The sequence below is a fragment of the Medicago sativa genome, chromosome 3, assembly GCF_051527215.1.
Source record: "Medicago sativa cultivar Bolivia chromosome 3, Bolivia_mono, whole genome shotgun sequence".
Classification (NCBI taxonomy): domain Eukaryota; kingdom Viridiplantae; phylum Streptophyta; class Magnoliopsida; order Fabales; family Fabaceae; genus Medicago; species Medicago sativa.
Genome location: NC_140751.1, coordinates 93,998,144 through 94,016,626, shown reverse-complemented (window position 1 = coordinate 94,016,626; position 18,483 = coordinate 93,998,144). Strand labels below are relative to the sequence as shown.

The following is an 18,483-nucleotide window of genomic DNA, read 5'->3' as shown; positions in this document are numbered from 1 at the left end:
TACTAGCCCTTCAGCATGTAAACAAACAACTAAATTTTATTTGTTGTGTCTATATTAACTATTCAGTTCTACACATGACAACACCGTTCAAACTTCAAACACACTGCTAAAAGTACATGGTACTACAAAACCAATATGCTAACCAAGTACGCATCAAAACTGCTGTCTAAAACATCAAGAAATAGGAAATCCAGTGCCATTAATATATTTAAATACACATCATTTATATGTGTGATCAGGCAGTTTAGAATCATACTACTTATGTGATTTTTGTTTGTTGTTGTGGAGTAGTGCTCTAATACATACATTGCAAGGGTAATATATCTTTGAATGCGAGGGGTTGGTTAGGGGCTTTATATTCACCACCGTTCCTATAATGTTTTTATATTTCTGGCTTGACGATCCTTATAATTTGTTTAAGCCATGGGCCTTTAGCCTTTACTGTGATAAAACAAAGGCTTGGTCATAAAGCAGCCATATTCACCATCCTAATATGATTTATAGATCCCCTCATCTTTTCTATGACATGATTTGAATTCTATTGATCATGTGGTTCTAAATGTTTTAGTAGTACAGATAATCATGAAATGAATTGATGCCTTATGCCTATAACCTAATACATATGCTTATGGCACCATTTAAGTTCAGCTGCTTATTTAATGTTACTGAATACGGCGCAGTTGGTTTAAAAGAGCAACGGAGATAACACAGCGCTTCTATGGACCCATCCATAGTGCAGCAGATGAGTAATCAACAAGCCACAGTCAATGAACAGCCTAGTATTCAAATCAATGGTAGTAAACAGGTGCCTTTTGACATTTTGCTCCCTATCTTGATTCCCCAACTTGACCAAGACTGAGCCATTGAACTTCAAACTTTATTTGACAAATTGGAGGTGTTTCTCAAACCAGTATCACTATCATGTCGTTTTTCCTCTCTTATGTGCTACAAACTATTAAAGTTTGTGGCGCAAGGCTTTGCCATACTAAGTTTTTTGTCTTGTCAATTTGATGTCATTTGTTCTAGAGAGATGAAGTACCCAAACATCAATTTGTATGGCTTATGAAAGGCATTGTGGGGAAGCAGATGCTTATGTCAGCATTAACAGAAGTACAACAATATTTACGTGATTAGATGGTTTATGCAGTGTTGTAGATGATTTTTCTTAAGGTCGTTGAAAATTGATTTCAAGGTTATGCTAAGAATAATCCTTTTTTCTTCTAGAGAAGAGGCAACTCAGGTTCAGCAGCACCTGTTCGAGAGATAACATTAACGATGCGAACACTAGAACTCTGAAGGTCTACCACAGACCAAAGTATAGGGATGGATGTAATTAGGAAGTAGTTTTCCTTGGTTGTTTGTTAGTTAGAGTTAGGTTAATTGTTTATTTTTCTGTTTTGAATTCTTTTAACCTTGTATTGTACAGTAACTGTTAAATTTTGATAGATTGTTCTTCAAATGTGATTTTAAACGATTTTGTTGGATTTTTTAGTGATAAAAAGTCAAGTCTTACTATACGAGTTTTGTAAAAATTCTTTTTACTCATATCATTTTATACTCTATATCTCTTGCATCCTTTCCCGATTTATTTTATAACTTTTTATTTCGAGGACCGCTATATGTAGCGAAAACTTTATCATGAAGTGCCCTTATACTTGATCTTGCCTATAATGATTTCTAGAACTCAAAGCACAATATTTAGTGCTTAACCTTCTTCTTCTTTTTTGAGAGAAGTGCTTAACCTTCTTATATCTCATAGAACAGAACAATTTCATGCATAAGCATCAACTTAAAATGACATTGACAGTATAAAGCAATGATTCCTTATTCATTAGAACGAGAAAAATGCCTTAATCTTTTCACACGACGAACAACCACAAATCAATTCAATTTTCAATAGAAAATTATCCAATTTGCACATAAAATCGATTAAGGAATGACACCATAGACGTACGGCAGCAAATGAACATTGACGATGTGATGAGAAAAACAGCTAGTGACAACCACAATCATGGATTCATCACTGGCGAAGTGATTTGCGCCTTGCTTTGGGGGAAGGTTGTGGAAGTCGAAGACGGCGGACAATAATTGTGGTTCATGATTCATCACCGGTGATGTGGAGTGGCCGTGAAAGTTGAAGATGCAGTACAAGATCGTTCTGGGGAAGGTACACTTCCACGGGGGAGAGAAATCGAAAATCTTGGGACACGTCATTCGCGAAGCATTCGGGGATGTTGTATTCACAAGAATTAGCATTTCTCTTATATTTCTCCCTCTCATATATTTTATTTTATGTTATTATACATATGTTTGGCTTCAATTTTAGACGATCAAAAGTGATTTTAGAGGTTACAACATTAATTCTATTCTAAAATATTATCTTCTAAAATAACATACACAATAGATATGAATGAGTAAAATTACCCTTTTGTTATATCACACACCTTACTGTTATATAAAAATGTACCTTTTTAAAAATTATCCTTTTGTGATATAACACTAAGGTGTGTGATAATAAGACAAAAATCTTTTTGTGTCAAAAAAAAAAAAATAAGACAAAAATCTTTACAAGGTCAAATCAACAATCAATATAGCATTTCTATACTCAGATATTGTGATTATACATATTAAAATTGGACTCTTAAATAATCAATTTTAAGAAAAGACATACATAGTTTTAAATATGTGAAATTTATTTATTTTTGGTCAAAAATATGTGAAATTTTATTGATTGTGTTTTGTTATTACAACTATGTATGTCTTTTATGGCGAATAAAATTTTAATGTATGGTGAATTTTGGAGCCAAAAGAGGTGAAATTAGGTTTCAAAAGTGATATTTTATCTGATTCAACTTAGGGACAATAAATCACTTTTTTATGAGTTGTGATCTAAATAGCAACAAATGTGAAAAAAAGACAAATTCAATTAAAAAAAAAAGACTATTTTCAAGTATTTGCTAGATTACCTTTTCTTTTATTTTTATTTTGTACGAGAACTTGCTCCATTAAATGTATTTTAGGAATTCTACCAAAAAAAAAAACGGTATGTTAGGAATAACAACATTAAATAAGGTAAAAATAGTTAACTTTTTTTTTTCTTCAAAAAAAAAAGACTTTTTTTGATATATTTCACCTTGAATTATACTAATATTTGTCACGTTATTAGATGCCAACAATTATTTTTAATAAAGAAAATTTTAGAAAACAAAGGCTTGAAGAGTCCAACTCTACTGCAGGAAAATAAACACCCAAAAAATGTGACATTCCGTGAAGAAATTAGTAAAGCTTGAAGCTTTAGAGAAATGTTAGTTTGGGGTGTGAAGGAAATGAGTGGAGAAAGAATTAAGAAACCGAATGAGCTATTTTATGGAAAGTAAAGTCTAGAAATTTGGAGGATGATGGTGGCTCGGGGCGAGGTCTTTGGGTTGTGGACTCTGGGAGCTAATATGAAGCACTGCACCCAGATGGCACTGACATATAGACACCAGTCATAAGTTGAGAAAACATAAGAGTATTCTTAAGCTAGTTCAAATCTATTAGATTTTTGCTATCATTGTTATCAAAGTTAGTTAGGAGTTTGTTAGAGGCCTAACTGTTTTTATCTACTCTATATAAACTGAGCCAATGTGTAAATCATTCATTCAATCAATCAAATATTCAATTCAGATTTGTGTTAACTTCCATTTTCTTCAGTTTTCTTGAGTTTTCCTTAATGGACCCATCTATGACTATAGTTATTCTTCTCAACGATGATGAGGTTTTCTCCTCTATACTGTATACTTCTCAGAAAACATCTGTTGATTTTGAATTGGGGCTTAACTTGTACCATCACTGTGTTTTGTTGTCTGCAGGATGAAACTCTGCATTCAGAGGAGGATGTGGAAATGTTCCAAGTTCCATTGAATCAAGAAATCGTCGTAGATGCTTCTAATTCTCAGCTTACTGATTCAGATGCAGGTATTCATCAATTTCCATTATATCTGTATCAATTATGGTAGAATCTGTATCTATCAAGATGATTGCTTGAATTGTAAGATACCGACAACATTGTATTCAACAACTAAGTTTCACATATCCCCATTTCAATTTTCAAGATGATTCTTTCTTCAAAAAATTATCTGCACGGTTGATTTCTTGTCCTTTTGTTGAGTATTAACCTTCTTGTTAAGATTCTTGTTTTATTATCTTCTAAAGTATCATTTTTATGTTTGCTAATTGAAGTGTGGGTCTGATTTGTTATCTTTAAGTTTCGGCACTTTCTTTTAGCACATATTTCTTCTAATTCTCATTCACTGATTAAAAAGAAGAATTATTGTTATCATGAATCTGATTATTATTCATTATTTAAGAGTCCAATTTTAATATATAATCACAATATCTGAATACAGAGATGTTATATTGACTGCTGATTCATGTTATTTTTCTGTTACTTTATCACACAAACAATCTCAAGATGAATGTCTCCGAGGCCAGACTGTACCTATTTTCCACCAACATACTCAAACAAATGCAGTTCAAGATCCTGTCTTTAACAACGAGGCAATCAAAACAAATAATCCCAACTGTGAATCTCAGTATGCAAAGCTGCAGCAGATGAGTAATCAACAGGCCTCGGTCAATGAACAACCTAGTGCCCAAGTCAATCGTAGTAAACAGGTACCGTTTAGCTTGTTGCTCCCTATCTTGATTCCCCAACTTTCCAAGGACAGGGCCATGCAACTTCAAACTTTATTGAACAAATTGAAGGTGGGTGGGTTACTCAAACCAGTTTCACTATCATGTCCTTTTTCCTCTCTTTTGTGCTAAGCTACTAAAGTTTGTTGTGCAAGGCTTTTTCATATACTGAGTTTTTTGTTTCGTCAATTTTGTTGTCATTTGTTCTAGAGAGATGAAATGCCCAAAGAACATTTTGTACAGCTTTTGAAAGGCATTGTGGATGATCAGATGCTTAGAATAGCATTAAAAAAAGTGCAACAACAGCTGGTATGTAGAATAGATGGTTTACTTAGTCTTGCAGATGTTTTTTTTCTTAAGGCTGTTAAAGATGGATTTCAACATTATGCTAAAAACCATCCTTTTTCTTGCAGACAAATCCCAAAACAGGTTCTTCTGGACAGAAGCACCATGTAAGGATACCATTATCCAGTTCTAATGCTGTTATTCAAGAAACTGGAAGATCCTCCGTTCACATGAGAGGCCTTAATAAGCAGCAACAACAGCATATACATTTCCCATCGACATATGGAAGCAGTGGTGGTAACTTTAACCCTTTTTTGGGGACAATCACTGGTTCATTATCATCTCTCAGACCAAAGGATGTGGGAATGTTCCAAGATCCATTGAATAGAGACATAGGTGGAGATGCTTCTAATTCTCAGCTTCCTGATTCAGATGCAGGTATTCACCGATTTACGTTATACTCCGGTCCTATTTATAAGAAACATTTGACTTTTTTGATTCATTGCATAAATCATATTTGTACATTGTTCATTAGATTCACTCTTTTTGAGAAATAAGGGGTTGTGTGTTTAACTCCCTCCCATTAGCATTGCTAACAATTGATTAACAACATTTGCTATTAAAAGAAAATGGCTATTGAATCTGTATCGATTGCGTTTCTGTATCTTTCAAGATGATTGCATGAAACGTAAGATATTGACAACACTGCACTCAACAACTAAGTTCCACATATCAGTCCTCCAGCTTAAAATAACGAATCCCTGTATTAAATTTCAATATCAATTTACCAATCACCGCTATTACGTAACAGTAGACTACATTTATAAAAAAAAAAACTGCAGAATGCACACTATTTCACTCAAAAAAAAAAGGAGGATAAGGAAAAGTTAGAATAAGGAGGTTGAAATGTAGGAATTAAATGAGAGTTTCAAGGATTTAATGGAGGAATTGGAAAAGAATGAGCATTTATACAATGTGCAAAAGTTCACTGACTGTTGTTGTTTAGCTAATAGTAGAAAATGTAATCAACTTGGAAAATTTGCAGGACAATTGAAACTATGTGGTATATAGAAAGCTGAGGTGTCATCAACAAGATTTGGAGTCAGTTTTAATAGATTATTATTATAATTATTATTATAGATCAGAATAGCTGAATACAGGAATGCTATACTGACTGTTGATTCATGTTATTTTTCTGTTTGGTTGACAAATTCTTAATTGCATTCAGACAATAATGCTATGATTCAAGATGAATGTCTCCAAGGCCAGACTGTAACTGTTTACCACCAACATACTCAAACAAATTCAGTTCAAGATCCTGTCTTTAACCATGAGCCAATCAAAACAAATAATCCCAACTGTGAATCTCAGTATGCAAAGCTGCAGCAGATGAGTAATCAACAAGCCACAGTCAATGAACAACCTAGTAGCCAAGTCAATCGTAGTAAACAGGTACCATTTGGCTTGTTGCTTCCTATCTTGATTCCCCAACTTCCCAAGGACAGGGCAATGCAACTTCAAACTTTATTTAACAAATTGAAGGTGGGTTTCTCAAACCAGTTTCACTATCATGTCCTTTTTCCCTCTCTTCTGTTCTAAACTACTAAATTTTGTTGTCAAGACTTTTTCATATTACTAAGTTTTTGGTTGTCAATTTTGTTGTCATCTGTTCTAGAGAGATGAAATACCCAAAGATCGGTTTGTACAGCTTTTGAAAGGCATTGTGGATGAGCAGATGTTTAGAATAGCATTAACAAAAGTGCAAGAACAGGTAGGTAGAGTATGTGGTTTATGCAGCCTTACAGATGTTTTTTCTTAAGGCGATTGAATATAGATTTCAACGTTATGCTAAGAACCATTGTTTTTCTTGCAGATAAAATCCAATACGGGTTCTTCTGGACAACAGCACCCTGTAAGCATGCCAACTGTTACTTCAATTCCACCACAATTTAATGATCCCCATGCATTAGTAAAACTGCATCCGAGAAGTATGAATGCTGCTGCAGACCATTCTCATAATACTTCTTCAGTTATGCAAGTGAAGACTGGGCCGACTTATTCAACTATGGACATTAGTACTAAAAAATCTCCGGAAAATGATGTTCGAGTAGTGAAACCAACTCAATTACTACCATCCAGTTCTAACACCATTAGTCAAGAAACTGAAAACACCCCAGTTCACACACAAGGCTTTTATAATCAGCAACAACAACATATACATTTCCCATCGCCATATGAAATCAGTGGCGGCAACTTTAACCCTTTTTTAGGGACAACCACTGGTTCATTCTCATCTCTCAGACCACAACCTCAACCTCACAATTCACACAAAAGGAGAATTCCACATCAGAGCATTGGTCTAAATCACTTGGGTGTAGAGCAGCAGAGTTCATTCAATGATCCTAAGAGAATGCGAGGTGGATCAGTATCAACTGTGGTAAACAATACAGCATCACAACAAACTTTAAATTCTTGGCAACCATCAGCAGCATCTCATGACCTTTCTACTGAGCAGCATCATTTATCTAAATTGCATGGGTTGCCTTCTGTTAATTCTGGTCAAAATGAACAGGGTGGTGGTGTTAATCAAGGCACTGTAAAGGATCCTGCAGGGGAGGCGGAGGGTGAGTGGGAGCAGCAGGTTCCACCACCGGAGCAACAAGCTAACCAGCAAGAGCCAGCGGCACCGGAGGCCATGGGACAGGCCGCACTGCACCAGATATTGGATGTCTTCTGGGAGATTAGGACTGACTTCGGACGGCTAGAGAGCAGACTTGGTGCAGTAGAGGCCAGACTGAAAGACCTCGAAGAACATGTCATACAGATTTCAAGGCATGTCGGTTATGAGTCCACGTAGCAGAGAGGTAGATTAGAGCCCAAGCTCCTACTGTTTTGATGTTTTGCTTTATTTTATTTTGTTGTTATTTTGGTTTCCGACTGGGGTGTTCCATTGTAAACTCCAAGTTACCTTTATGCCTGAACTTGAGTTAGTAATATCAGACATATTTCCATTGGTGCCAAAACTGAAATCAATTCTCAACGATTCATAAACTTCATTTCTAATTCAAATTGAAATTCAGCTGTTTATTTGTCCAGTCTTCAATTGAATTTCGAGGATGGAATTATTTTAAGAGAGGTAGAATGTAACTAACCTTAATTTTGTATTTTTAGTAATTCAATACTAGATTAAGTAACCGAAACCATCAACTTTTGTACATTTTGCCTCTATTCTGTCATAATAATCGATTAATTGGCTTTAATGAATCTATTAATTCATTTTATGTCAAATGCAAGTATAAATTATATTCTTCATTTCTTCATTAAGGAACGAATCGTGCTCAATTTTCTTGTCTAAAGATAAGTTGACTTCTTTTAGCTTTGAGTTTTCAAGAACCACCAAATCTTTTGCTATAATCGACCAACCTCAAATGCATGAACTTTAGCTTTTAGTTTCCAGGAACAATCTACACCAACCTTGTATGAACTTTCCATGCGTAACTTCTTGGCTACTTACTAATCTTGCACTCAAGAAATCAGGACATAGCAGTAAACCTTAACCTGTAGGAAATTACAGTTGGTTGTTAGTGATTGGATTTGTTTGCAGAAATATGATCAATGACATTCTCATTTTTGTGCCTCTTGCTTCTACTGTTGATGTCACTTTGTTTTATGATTATCTACTTTGGTTTGCTGATTTTGTTAGCTACTATATGGAGATCTAAAGAATGGTGTATTGTTTTAGTTCATTAAGATTCTTGATCCATGACTTTATAAACAAAATTAAATAAACATGTATTGTATTTAGATGCATGCTGATCAGTGATTAGTTTCTGTTATATATGGATTATTAATCAATAGTTAGGTGCTCTTTAGTTAACTTGTCAACAACTAAGAAGATCAGTTGTTGCTATATGGCTGCCCTCATTGTTACAGTTGCAAGCAAAGAGTGTAAATGAAACAAAAATTTGACTTAAAAAAATAGTTAAAAGTCAATAGAAAATCATTGCTTTGGTGTTGCCGTGTATGTACGTGCACTCAGTGATGTAAACAAACAAACTAAATTTTATTTGTTGCGCCTATATTAACTATTCAGCTCTACAAATGACAACACCCTTCAAACGCACTACAAAGTACAAAACCAATATGCTAACCAAGTACGCATCAAAACTTCTGCTAAAACATCAAGCAATAAGAAATCCAGTGCCATTAATATATAAAGGCATTGCTTGTGGTGTGTCTCACAGATATGAACAACCAAATTACGTATGATATCCTTTTACATTTGATTAGTATATGACATCATTCAGCACAATGAATTTATAGCAACTTTCAGTCAACATAATAGTCCAAATCTGGAGAATTAATCAAATTAAACCAGAACCTTCATCTATATCTTCTTGTTTCCAAACCCACCGAGTGAGAAAATACTTTAGTATATGCTTATCTGTTTTGGATTTACACTGCTTACAATTTTTAAACCACGGCCCTATAGCCATATTGATAGCATTGAACAATTAATTCATTCCCACAAACGAAGATATAAATACACATCCTTTATTTATGTGATCAGGCAGTTTAGAATCATGTCTTTAAGAAGTAGGCAATCAAAACAAATAATCCCAACTGTGAATCTCAGTATGCATAGCTGAAGCAGATGCATAATCAACAAGCCACAGTCAATGAACAGCCGAGTAGCCAAATCAATCGTAATAAACAGATGCCAATTGGCATGTTGCTCCCTATAATATATCCCCAACTTACCGAAGACAAAGTCATTGAACTTCAAACTATATTGGACAAATTGAAGGTCTGTTTCTCAAACCAGTTTGGCTATCATGTCTTTTTTTCCCTCTCTTGGTGCAGTAGAGGTCAGCCTGAAAGACCTCGAGGAAGCTGTCACACTCACACACAATCCAAGGGATATCGGTTGTGAGTCCATGAACCAGAGTTAGAGTATAGCCCTAGTTCCAACTATTTTGATGTTCTGCTTTATTATGTTTTGTTGTTGTTTTGGTTTCTGACTGGGGGTGTTCCCTTGTACACTCCAAGTCGTTTTCTTTGTGCTTGAACTTGCATTAGTAATATCAGCCGTATTTCCATTTGTGCCAAAATTGAATGCAGTTCTTAACACTTCGTAAACTTCATTTCTAATTCAAATTGAAATTCCGCTGTTTATTCATCCGATGATCTTCGATTGAATTTCTAGGACGGAATTCTTTTAAGAGGAGTAGAATGTAACGGCCCATAATTTTGTATTTTTCCTAGTTCGATACAAGGTTAAGTAACCAAAACTAAAACCTTCAATTTGTACATTTCGCCTATATTCTGCATCTTTTGTGTCATAATAATCAATTAATTGGCCTGCGTACCTTGTGCGTCTTGAGCGGGTGTTGCTTAATAAAATTTGCCGTTTTTAAAAAAAATTAATTGGCTTGCATTAATCAATTAACTCATTTCATGCCAGGGTTAATTACCTGATATTAATTGATTAAGTCTTTGTTATTAATAAACTAATTAACTGTAAAAACTTTCTAGAAACAATCTAAAACAAAAATATCTCGCCAGCTGGTACCAATAAGGCAATAACAATGTACCGCTTGCTCTTCTTTTTCCTGAGGGACAGGTGGAGAATCAGATTTATGTTCTTCAAATCTTTCAATGAAGCATGAACATTTTCCTTTGTTTTTCGCCTTGGCAAGTAGTATAGCCAACCTACCTCTCTTCATTTTTGGTGCCTTCTTATTTAAAAGATAAAAAAACAATATATCAAACATTAAATTCTAGTTTGGAAAAATAAGAGACGACTCAATGACACTTACGGAAGTACTTCTTTGATCTAGGAGGATATCACTCAAATCCATGACATGCATAGAATTAAAAAAATTCAGCAACACATTGGGTCACCATAGGCAAAAGCTCCTCATTTACACATTTCAAACCCACTGGGTTTGAGTTCTAATTAAAGGAAAATTTCGGCTCCCTTGCAACATTGCAAAATAGTAAAGGATCACCAGTAGTGCAAGCAACTTTTGGAATTTAGATTCAAAAGGTTCGTACAAACTCCGATTTGTTGACCACTCATTGAAGAAATAACAACCTAGCTGTCGATCTTCAGTTGGTAAAAGCAAAAGCTTAATGTCGCTGTGCAAGACACTTTCCAATGCGCACGTAGAAACTCAAAACATCTAATAAATTTCAATAGGTGGGAGACAAGGAGGGTTGTCTAACAACCTCATCACCACGCACTTGAACTCAGTAAAAGGTAAACGAAGACCAACTCTATCAAAAAATGATTTGTACACGTAGAAAAGTTTAACTCGGTATCATTACCTCTCTTAAAACAAATTCTATCAACATATTTACAAGCAAGAACATGAAAATCTTGGAAAAAGGCTAGCAACATACTACCTAAGAGAATTTTCATCTATACATAAAGAGTAAGATTCCGGACATTTTTATTAGAGGGCCAATACCCGGACATAACCACTCAAATTCCTATCACAAATTTTTCTATTAGGGTTAAACACACGACATGGGTCATACTTGTTATCAGAGGAAGAAGAAAAAACTTTATTACGGTAGAAAAACATTCAATATAAGAAAATATATATGGTAGAAAAATAAATAATTTGATGGCATCGACTTGATTAGCAAGTTTCTTTTTTTGACAAACATGATTAGCTGTTAACTTCTTTTTTATATCTTTTTTTTTTTGTCTTAACTTTTTTATATTTTATATCTATACTATATTATTTTTTTTGACCAAATATATCTATACTATATAAAGTTGATGTCATTGAAAACGATAAGTATAATTACAAAATTAAAGTGTAAAATATCTATATCTATAATTTTAATCAAAATTAAAATTAAAATTTCATAAAAACTTATGTGTGTAAATTGACAAACGTTTAACAATTTTGGTGTTTTCATCTTTTCTCTAATTTGAGGGGGTATTTGCAAGTATTCACATTTTCGGAGGGTTTTTGGCTATTTACTCCATTAAAATTGTTTTAATTAGAGAAACATCTGCCTTCATGATTTTTATTTGGTTTTCCATAAATTGATTCCTCATAATCGTTAGGCATTGAATGTGTTATAGGAACGTCTGCATTCATTGTATTTACTCAGTTTTCTAGAAAAGTTCAGTGCTATAAGATACGGTAGAGAAAAAAAAAAATATGGTAGAAAAGATACGGTAGAGAAAAATTCTATAAGAAATATATGGTAGTAAAGTAAATAATTTGATGGCAATGACTTGATTAGCAAGTTAACTTTTTTATATATTGGAATTGAAATAGATATATAGCAACAAATTCATTCAACTATCCTGTTGCCTTCAGTCAATATTAGGTCATCTTTCACCTTAATATACACTGTCACCCGACTCTCGATTCTGTAACCACTCTCATAATCATGGAACGCCATTCTCCATCCCCTCGCCCTCACTGGAGCCGCCGCAGCATCTCTCCTCTGCCACGAGACAAGCAACGTCATCATTCTCCTCCACCTCCTTCTTACAACCGCTCTCGTTCTCCTGTGCCACGGGACCAGCCGCAACAACATTCTCATTCTCTAACTAATAGAAGAGATATGAACCATGACCTAATCAAGGTTTCCATGACCATGGCCAACCATTTGCTCTCCAAACAAGAACTTGAAGAAAAGAATGTTGTGTTTTCGCCATTGTTAATCCACTCCGTGCTCAGCATCATCGCGGCTGGCTCTGAGGGTCCCACACATCAAAAGCTTCTCGACTTCCTTGGCTCAAAATCCATCGATCATCTCAACTCCTTTGCCTCTCATCTCCTTTCAGCCGTACTCAATGATCCTTCTCCTGCCGGTGGGCCTTGCGTCTCTTTTGCCAATGGGCTGTGGGTTGAACAATCCCTTTCTCTTCAACCTTCCTTCAAACAAATCGTCTCTACCGATTATAAGGCCACTTTGTCTTCCGTAGATTTCAAGAACAAGGTATTTTTCATTTTCACTGCAATCCATGCTTTATTTTCTGTTGGTTAATGGACCTACCTTCACAATCAATTAGTGTACTTTATTTCATAACATGGTTTAGAGGACATGTTTTACAATTGAAGCATATGATTCAGAGGACATGTTGTTTTACAATTGAAGCATAAATAACCTTTAAGTCGTTCTTTACTAACAAGTATTGCTTTTATTTTTATCTATTTGCATAAGTTATTTATAAATTTGATGATGCATACTTTATTTTAAAATTTGGTATGATTTTGTAGGCTGATAAAGTGACGAATGATGTGAATTCATGGGCCAATAAGGAGACAAATGGCCTTATTGAGAAAATTCTTCCTCCAGGGTTAGTCAACAAATTCACAAAACTCATCTTTGCTAGTGCACTGTACTTCAAAGGGGTGTGGAATCAACAATTTGATGCTTCGGAAACAAAAGACTATGATTTTCACATTCATAATGGAAGCTCAGTCAAGGTTCCCTTCATGACCAATGGAGAGAAGCAGTTTATTGGAGCTTTTGATGATTTTAAAGTTCTCCGTCTTCCTTATAACAAAGGTGAAGATACGCGGAAATTCTCTATGTACATTTTTCTTCCAAATCGAAGAGATGGACTGTCAGCTTTGGTTGAGAAGGTGGCTGCTGAATCTGAGTTACTACACCACAAGCTTCGTCTTTCTAAAGTCAAAGTAGGTGATTTCAGAATTCCAAGATTCAAGGTTTCATTTGAACAAGAAATTTCTGATCTCCTGAAGGAGTTAGGAGTGGGTTTAGCTTTCTCTTTGACTAAAATGGTGGACTCTCTTCCAGATCAAGATCAAGACCATTTTGTTTCCCAGATATTTCACAAGTCTTTCATCGAAGTGAATGAAGAAGGAACTGAAGCTGCTGCGGTCACTGCTAATACTGTTGAAATCAAGAGCTTTAGTATAAGTCCTCGACTAGACTTTGTAGCTGACCACCCTTTCTTATTTCTAATTAGAGAAGATTTGACCGAAACGATCCTTTTTGTTGGACATGTGCTCAATCCTCTTGTCAAGTTTTCTTAGCGACTCACACTAGATTGGATTGAAAATAGATAAATATGGAACCTGTTTTCTAATATTTGCTTATTAATCTCTTGTCTCAACTAATGATGTTGTATGGAATATTTTCCCTTTACTCAATTTATTCCTTAGATTCTAGTAAGTATTTAATCTACTCGAGGATGATCATCAAAATTCTAAATCCTCAACCGAACTAAGATCATATGGTTCCTTATTGTGTGATTTTCTTTTTGTTCTTGTTTCTGATGTGAACCTAGACTTTGGTAAATTAAAATTGGACATTGTTACTAGTTTTTGGTACATGAAACCTAAAGGGTCATTTGAAGTTTAACGTTAATTTTAGTCATAAGACATAGTAAATGAAACCTATATAACTAATCAAGTAATCATAAATCAATTTGGAAAATTTGGTAATGTATTGTCCAAACTAAGTTTTTAGAGGTTCTAAATCCCAATTTCAAGGTTGTTTATTCATATTTTAGCTTCTTGCCAATTCCTACTATTCTCCTATGTATCTAAGTTAATAACAAATTTATTTAGCTGTACTTTTATGTAAAAAACTAGTAGCAACCTCAAAATGGAATAGAAATATGAAAATGCTACTTCATTTAATTCAATTTATAAACCTATTCTCATGCAATTGGACTCTGTGCTGCTGCTATCACTTTGGCAATGTTTTTCAAATGAGCTAGGTTTACTTCCAGCATCTATACCAACCTTGTATGAGCTTTTCACATGTAACTTATTGGCTAGTCATATTGTACTCAGGAAATCAGGACATAGCAGTAAACCTTAACCACTTGGTTAATCCAGTTGTTATTTGTTTGCAGAAATATGATCACTTTGGTTCCTCTTTGCTGCTACAGTTGATGTCACTTTGGTTTATGATCAACTACTTTAGTTTGCTGATTTTGTAAGCTATTATATGGAAATTTGATCCATGACTTTATAATCAAAATTAAAGAAACGTATATTTAGATGCATGTTGATCACTGATTAGTTTCTTTTATGGATTATTAATCAATGTTTAGGTGTTTTCTAGTTAATTTGTCAACAACGAAGAAATTAGTTGTTGATGCATGGGTGCCCTGTTGTTTTGAATAGCGATGCCACTTTGTCATACTCACTACCTTTGATTGCCAATGTGCAATTGCAAGCAAATTGTCGTTAAAAGTCAAAAGAAAAATTTGTACTCCCTCCGGTCACTATTATAAGCAAAACTCCACTTTTTAGATACATTGGATAACTAATGTATCTAGTCTTTATCTCCACTTTTTAGATACATTGGATAACTAATGTATCTAGTCTTTATTATAGACTAGATACATTAATTATTGAATGTATCTAAAAAGTGGAGTTTTGCTTATAATAGTGATCGGAGGGAGTGTGAGCTTTGCCTGCAATAAAGAGACACACACACTTAGGTGCGTTTGGCCCTACTTTTTTTAGGTTTAAAAGTCACTTTTAGAATAAAGTTGAAAATTAATGTTTTGAAATTGAAGTTAAAGTTGTTTAGTATTTGTTGTTTTTTTTCAACTTAATTAGTACTTTTAAGTTAAAATCTGTTTGGCAAAATATTTTTAAAAAGAACTCTCAGAAGCAGATTTTCTTTCTATCCAATAAATAAATGGTTTTTAATTTTCTCCGCACCGGCATACGGACGGACATGCCCGCCTTTTTACTCTTTTTATTGCAACAACGTTTGTTAATGATTAACGTTATTGTTTTAGAAATTTTGATATTAAAAGTATATATAAAACAAACTCAACAAAATATTTTTATATTTTTCAATGACACAAAAAATATAGCAAATATAATATAAATTCTTTTTTTTAAGACACAACAATATAACAGCTAGTGATAGGATTTTGGCAAGTGTATCAAAATTATCGAAGTAATACTAAAGATCATATCCACGAGGACCGTTGTTAACTTCTACTTAGCAATTTCATTATCAAAAGGATGTGTTAAATTTCAGGTTGCTCTAGGCAGTCGAGTTGGTATTTGTAACATAAACTGTGTAAACATGGTAAAAGTTGGTTTTAGAAATTAATGAGAAAAATATGGTTAAGACCTTCGAATCCTCTAATGTTCTTCTACGGTAATTTGCACCCATAATTCAATCAATGTTCATCTAATTTAACGACAGATTAACACGATAGTTCTACTCAATCTCTTGACCTAGAATTCTCTCCGCAAGTGACAATCCCTTAATCTCTTAAGTGAATTTCGGACTATTGGAGATTTTAACAGTCTGTTAATCTATGAGTCACAACCTAATAATTTTCTATCTCTAGCTTAATTACTTAGGTTAAACCTATTACCTAGATCAGAGTCAAAAGCCAGGACTAGTGGTCATTCAAGTTCTAAGATCAATTTGCATATTCAAGAAGCTAGTGCTAGTAGTCAATAATAAACATACAAACACCATTAAACACAAGATAATATGAATTAAACTAGACTTTCATTGATATTCATTGGAGTTCATACATATTAGGTTTCCATAAAATTACATCATATTAAGTCTTAACCATAGAGAGATTAGTTACTCATAGCTAAAGTACAAATAACTAATGCAAAAGTAAAATCCATACATGTAAATGGAGGAGTGACTATGAGTTTTGATGGTCTCCCACCAGATCTGCAAAGCTTCAGCTCCAAAATATACCTTTTCTCTCTCCAATTTCCAACCCTTATTCAAAAAATATGTGTTCCTTATATAGCCACAGGTAAAATCGGCCACCGAAAGTGTAAAATCGACCACTGAAATCTCAATATATCAAAATATATGTTCTCTACTCCTGAGAAATCGGCACATGATTGTATGAAATTGGTGCCCGATTTTTGTGCTTCCTGAAATTTCCAACTTTATGTTTTTTTTTTTTGGCTTTTAACTCCCAAGATTACAATGAGTAGTTTCACACTCTGTTGTCAATAGCGGTCTAACGCGGCGCGGAGCGGCTGAAAACAGCCTAGCGCGTCAGAACGCGACCGAGTCGCGCGTTAGGCAAAAGCGGGTCAACGCGGGCAAAAAGCGGGTCAATGCGGGCAAAAGGCGGGTCAACGCGGGCAAAAAGCGGGTAAACAAAAAAATCTCATCAGAAACCACAAAATCTCATCTCTGTTCTCTGTTAATCATCCTTTTTTACAGTCAAAATGAAGAAGAAAGGGAAGAAGTGAAAGATTGATTAGAGATCTAGAGATCTAGGAATTAATATGATCAAGATGAAGACGATCTAGAGATCTAGGAATTAATATGATCAAGATGAAGTCTAAATGTGAATGCAAAATAAAATTTTCTCATCTATATTAATACTAAATATATTTTTTTCATACTTTTTTAGTCCTTAATTAATAATATAATATTTAGTTTTAGTGTCCGCGTCATGTAAAAGCACCCGCGTCGCGCCCGCTTACCGCGCCGCGTCAATTTTTGGGGTGGCCGCGCCGCGCCGCGTTTCCGCTTTGACAACTATGGTTTCACATTAAAAATACATAAAAAAAAAATGACTAAGAAAAGAGAGACGACTTCCTAAAACCCCAATTTATTTTGTTAGGGGTCCAAAATCGCAACTTCCTAATACTTAAGGGATCAAAACTGCTATTAAACCTAAAATTTTAATAGTCCATCTCTTATATGCTCATTTCCAAAACCCCAATTTAGAAGGAAGAAAAAAACGCGCTTTGGAGAGATTTTGCTCATCTCACCTCCAAAAATTTGTATCAAATATACATAATTTAAAGTTCAAATACCTCGATCCTTTAAATTAGTTGTTTTTAATAAATTAATTCTTTAATTTTATTTTGCAATAAATTAGTTTTTTAACCATTATTTTTTTTTAACAAATGAGTCCTTTTTTTTTGTTGGTGGTGTCCGGGTTCGAAACCCAGAGCTTGCATATATTATGCATTGTTTTTACCAACTGAGTTAAGTTCGCAGGAACAACAAATTAGTCCTTTAATCGAAAGATTTTTTATTTTAAAACAAGAGTGAATAATACACCAATAAACCTTAGTTTTGAGAATAGTAAATTTGTACCCACCAACATAATATTAAATGTTCCTTAAAAAACATAATATTAAATGTTCACACAAGCGTTTTTTAATTAAGTTTGATAAAAAGAGCGTAATGATAAAAAATAATTATGACTTAAAAACAAATTAACTGCACAGTAAATAAATGATTAACTGTAACAAAAATAAAAACAAATGATTAACTCATTACAGAAAATGAAACAAGGAGGGGAGTTTGTGTGTTTCACGGAAGATTAATAAATACCGGTGCGGTCCTTATAAACTTAGATCAATTGGTAGGAACATTACAAAATGTATTTAGGGGTTGGAGTTCAAACTCCGGATTCCCCGCATTTATAATGTGTGAACTCCAATCATTAGACTACTTGACAAAAACAAATACCGGCGTGAACTTCATATCAAAGCACATTTAAGAGGATGATTTGTCAATTATACCATTTGTCAACTACTCCCATCT

General features: G+C 34.2%; 2 protein-coding genes across 4 annotated transcripts; both read left to right on the top strand.

The window, feature by feature from the left end:
* The first annotated feature begins 3,237 nt into the window (after positions 1 to 3,237).
* LOC146942160 (uncharacterized) lies at positions 3,238 to 8,046 on the top strand. Of its 3 annotated transcripts, XM_085756117.1 has the most exons (8): positions 3,578 to 3,757; positions 3,852 to 3,957; positions 4,454 to 4,746; positions 4,885 to 4,983; positions 5,088 to 5,397; positions 6,188 to 6,501; positions 6,635 to 6,730; positions 6,833 to 8,046. In XM_085756117.1, exons 1-8 carry the CDS (start codon positions 3,713 to 3,715, stop codon positions 7,814 to 7,816), a joined length of 2,247 nt encoding a protein of 748 aa, XP_085612243.1. In that variant the 5' UTR covers positions 3,578 to 3,712; the 3' UTR covers positions 7,817 to 8,046. The 3 variants fall into 3 exon arrangements, with proteins under 3 accessions (XP_085612242.1, XP_085612243.1, XP_085612244.1); XM_085756116.1 differs by having other exon boundaries at positions 3,238 to 3,957; XM_085756118.1 differs by having other exon boundaries at positions 3,620 to 3,957; positions 4,454 to 4,656.
* Positions 8,047 to 12,297: 4,251 nt separating this feature from the next.
* LOC146942159 (serpin-ZX-like) lies at positions 12,298 to 14,188 on the top strand. Its single transcript, XM_085756119.1, has 2 exons — positions 12,298 to 12,930; positions 13,212 to 14,188. The coding sequence occupies exons 1-2, from the start codon at positions 12,376 to 12,378 to the stop codon at positions 13,992 to 13,994; spliced, it is 1,338 nt and encodes a 445-aa protein (XP_085612245.1). The 5' UTR covers positions 12,298 to 12,375; the 3' UTR covers positions 13,995 to 14,188.
* The last annotated feature ends 4,295 nt before the right edge of the window (positions 14,189 to 18,483 follow it).

Coding starts and splice junctions, on each gene's coding strand:
- LOC146942160 (XM_085756116.1), top strand. CDS start 3,750: ATGATGAGGTTTTCTCCTCTATACTGTATACTTCTCAGAAAACATCTG. Junction 4,984..5,087: donor AAAAAGTGCAACAACAGCTG/GTATGTAGAATA, acceptor TTTTTCTTGCAG/ACAAATCCCAAAACAGGTTC. Junction 5,398..6,187: donor GCTTCCTGATTCAGATGCAG/GTATTCACCGAT, acceptor AATTGCATTCAG/ACAATAATGCTATGATTCAA.
- LOC146942159 (XM_085756119.1), top strand. CDS start 12,376: ATGGAACGCCATTCTCCATCCCCTCGCCCTCACTGGAGCCGCCGCAGC. Junction 12,931..13,211: donor CCGTAGATTTCAAGAACAAG/GTATTTTTCATT, acceptor ATGATTTTGTAG/GCTGATAAAGTGACGAATGA.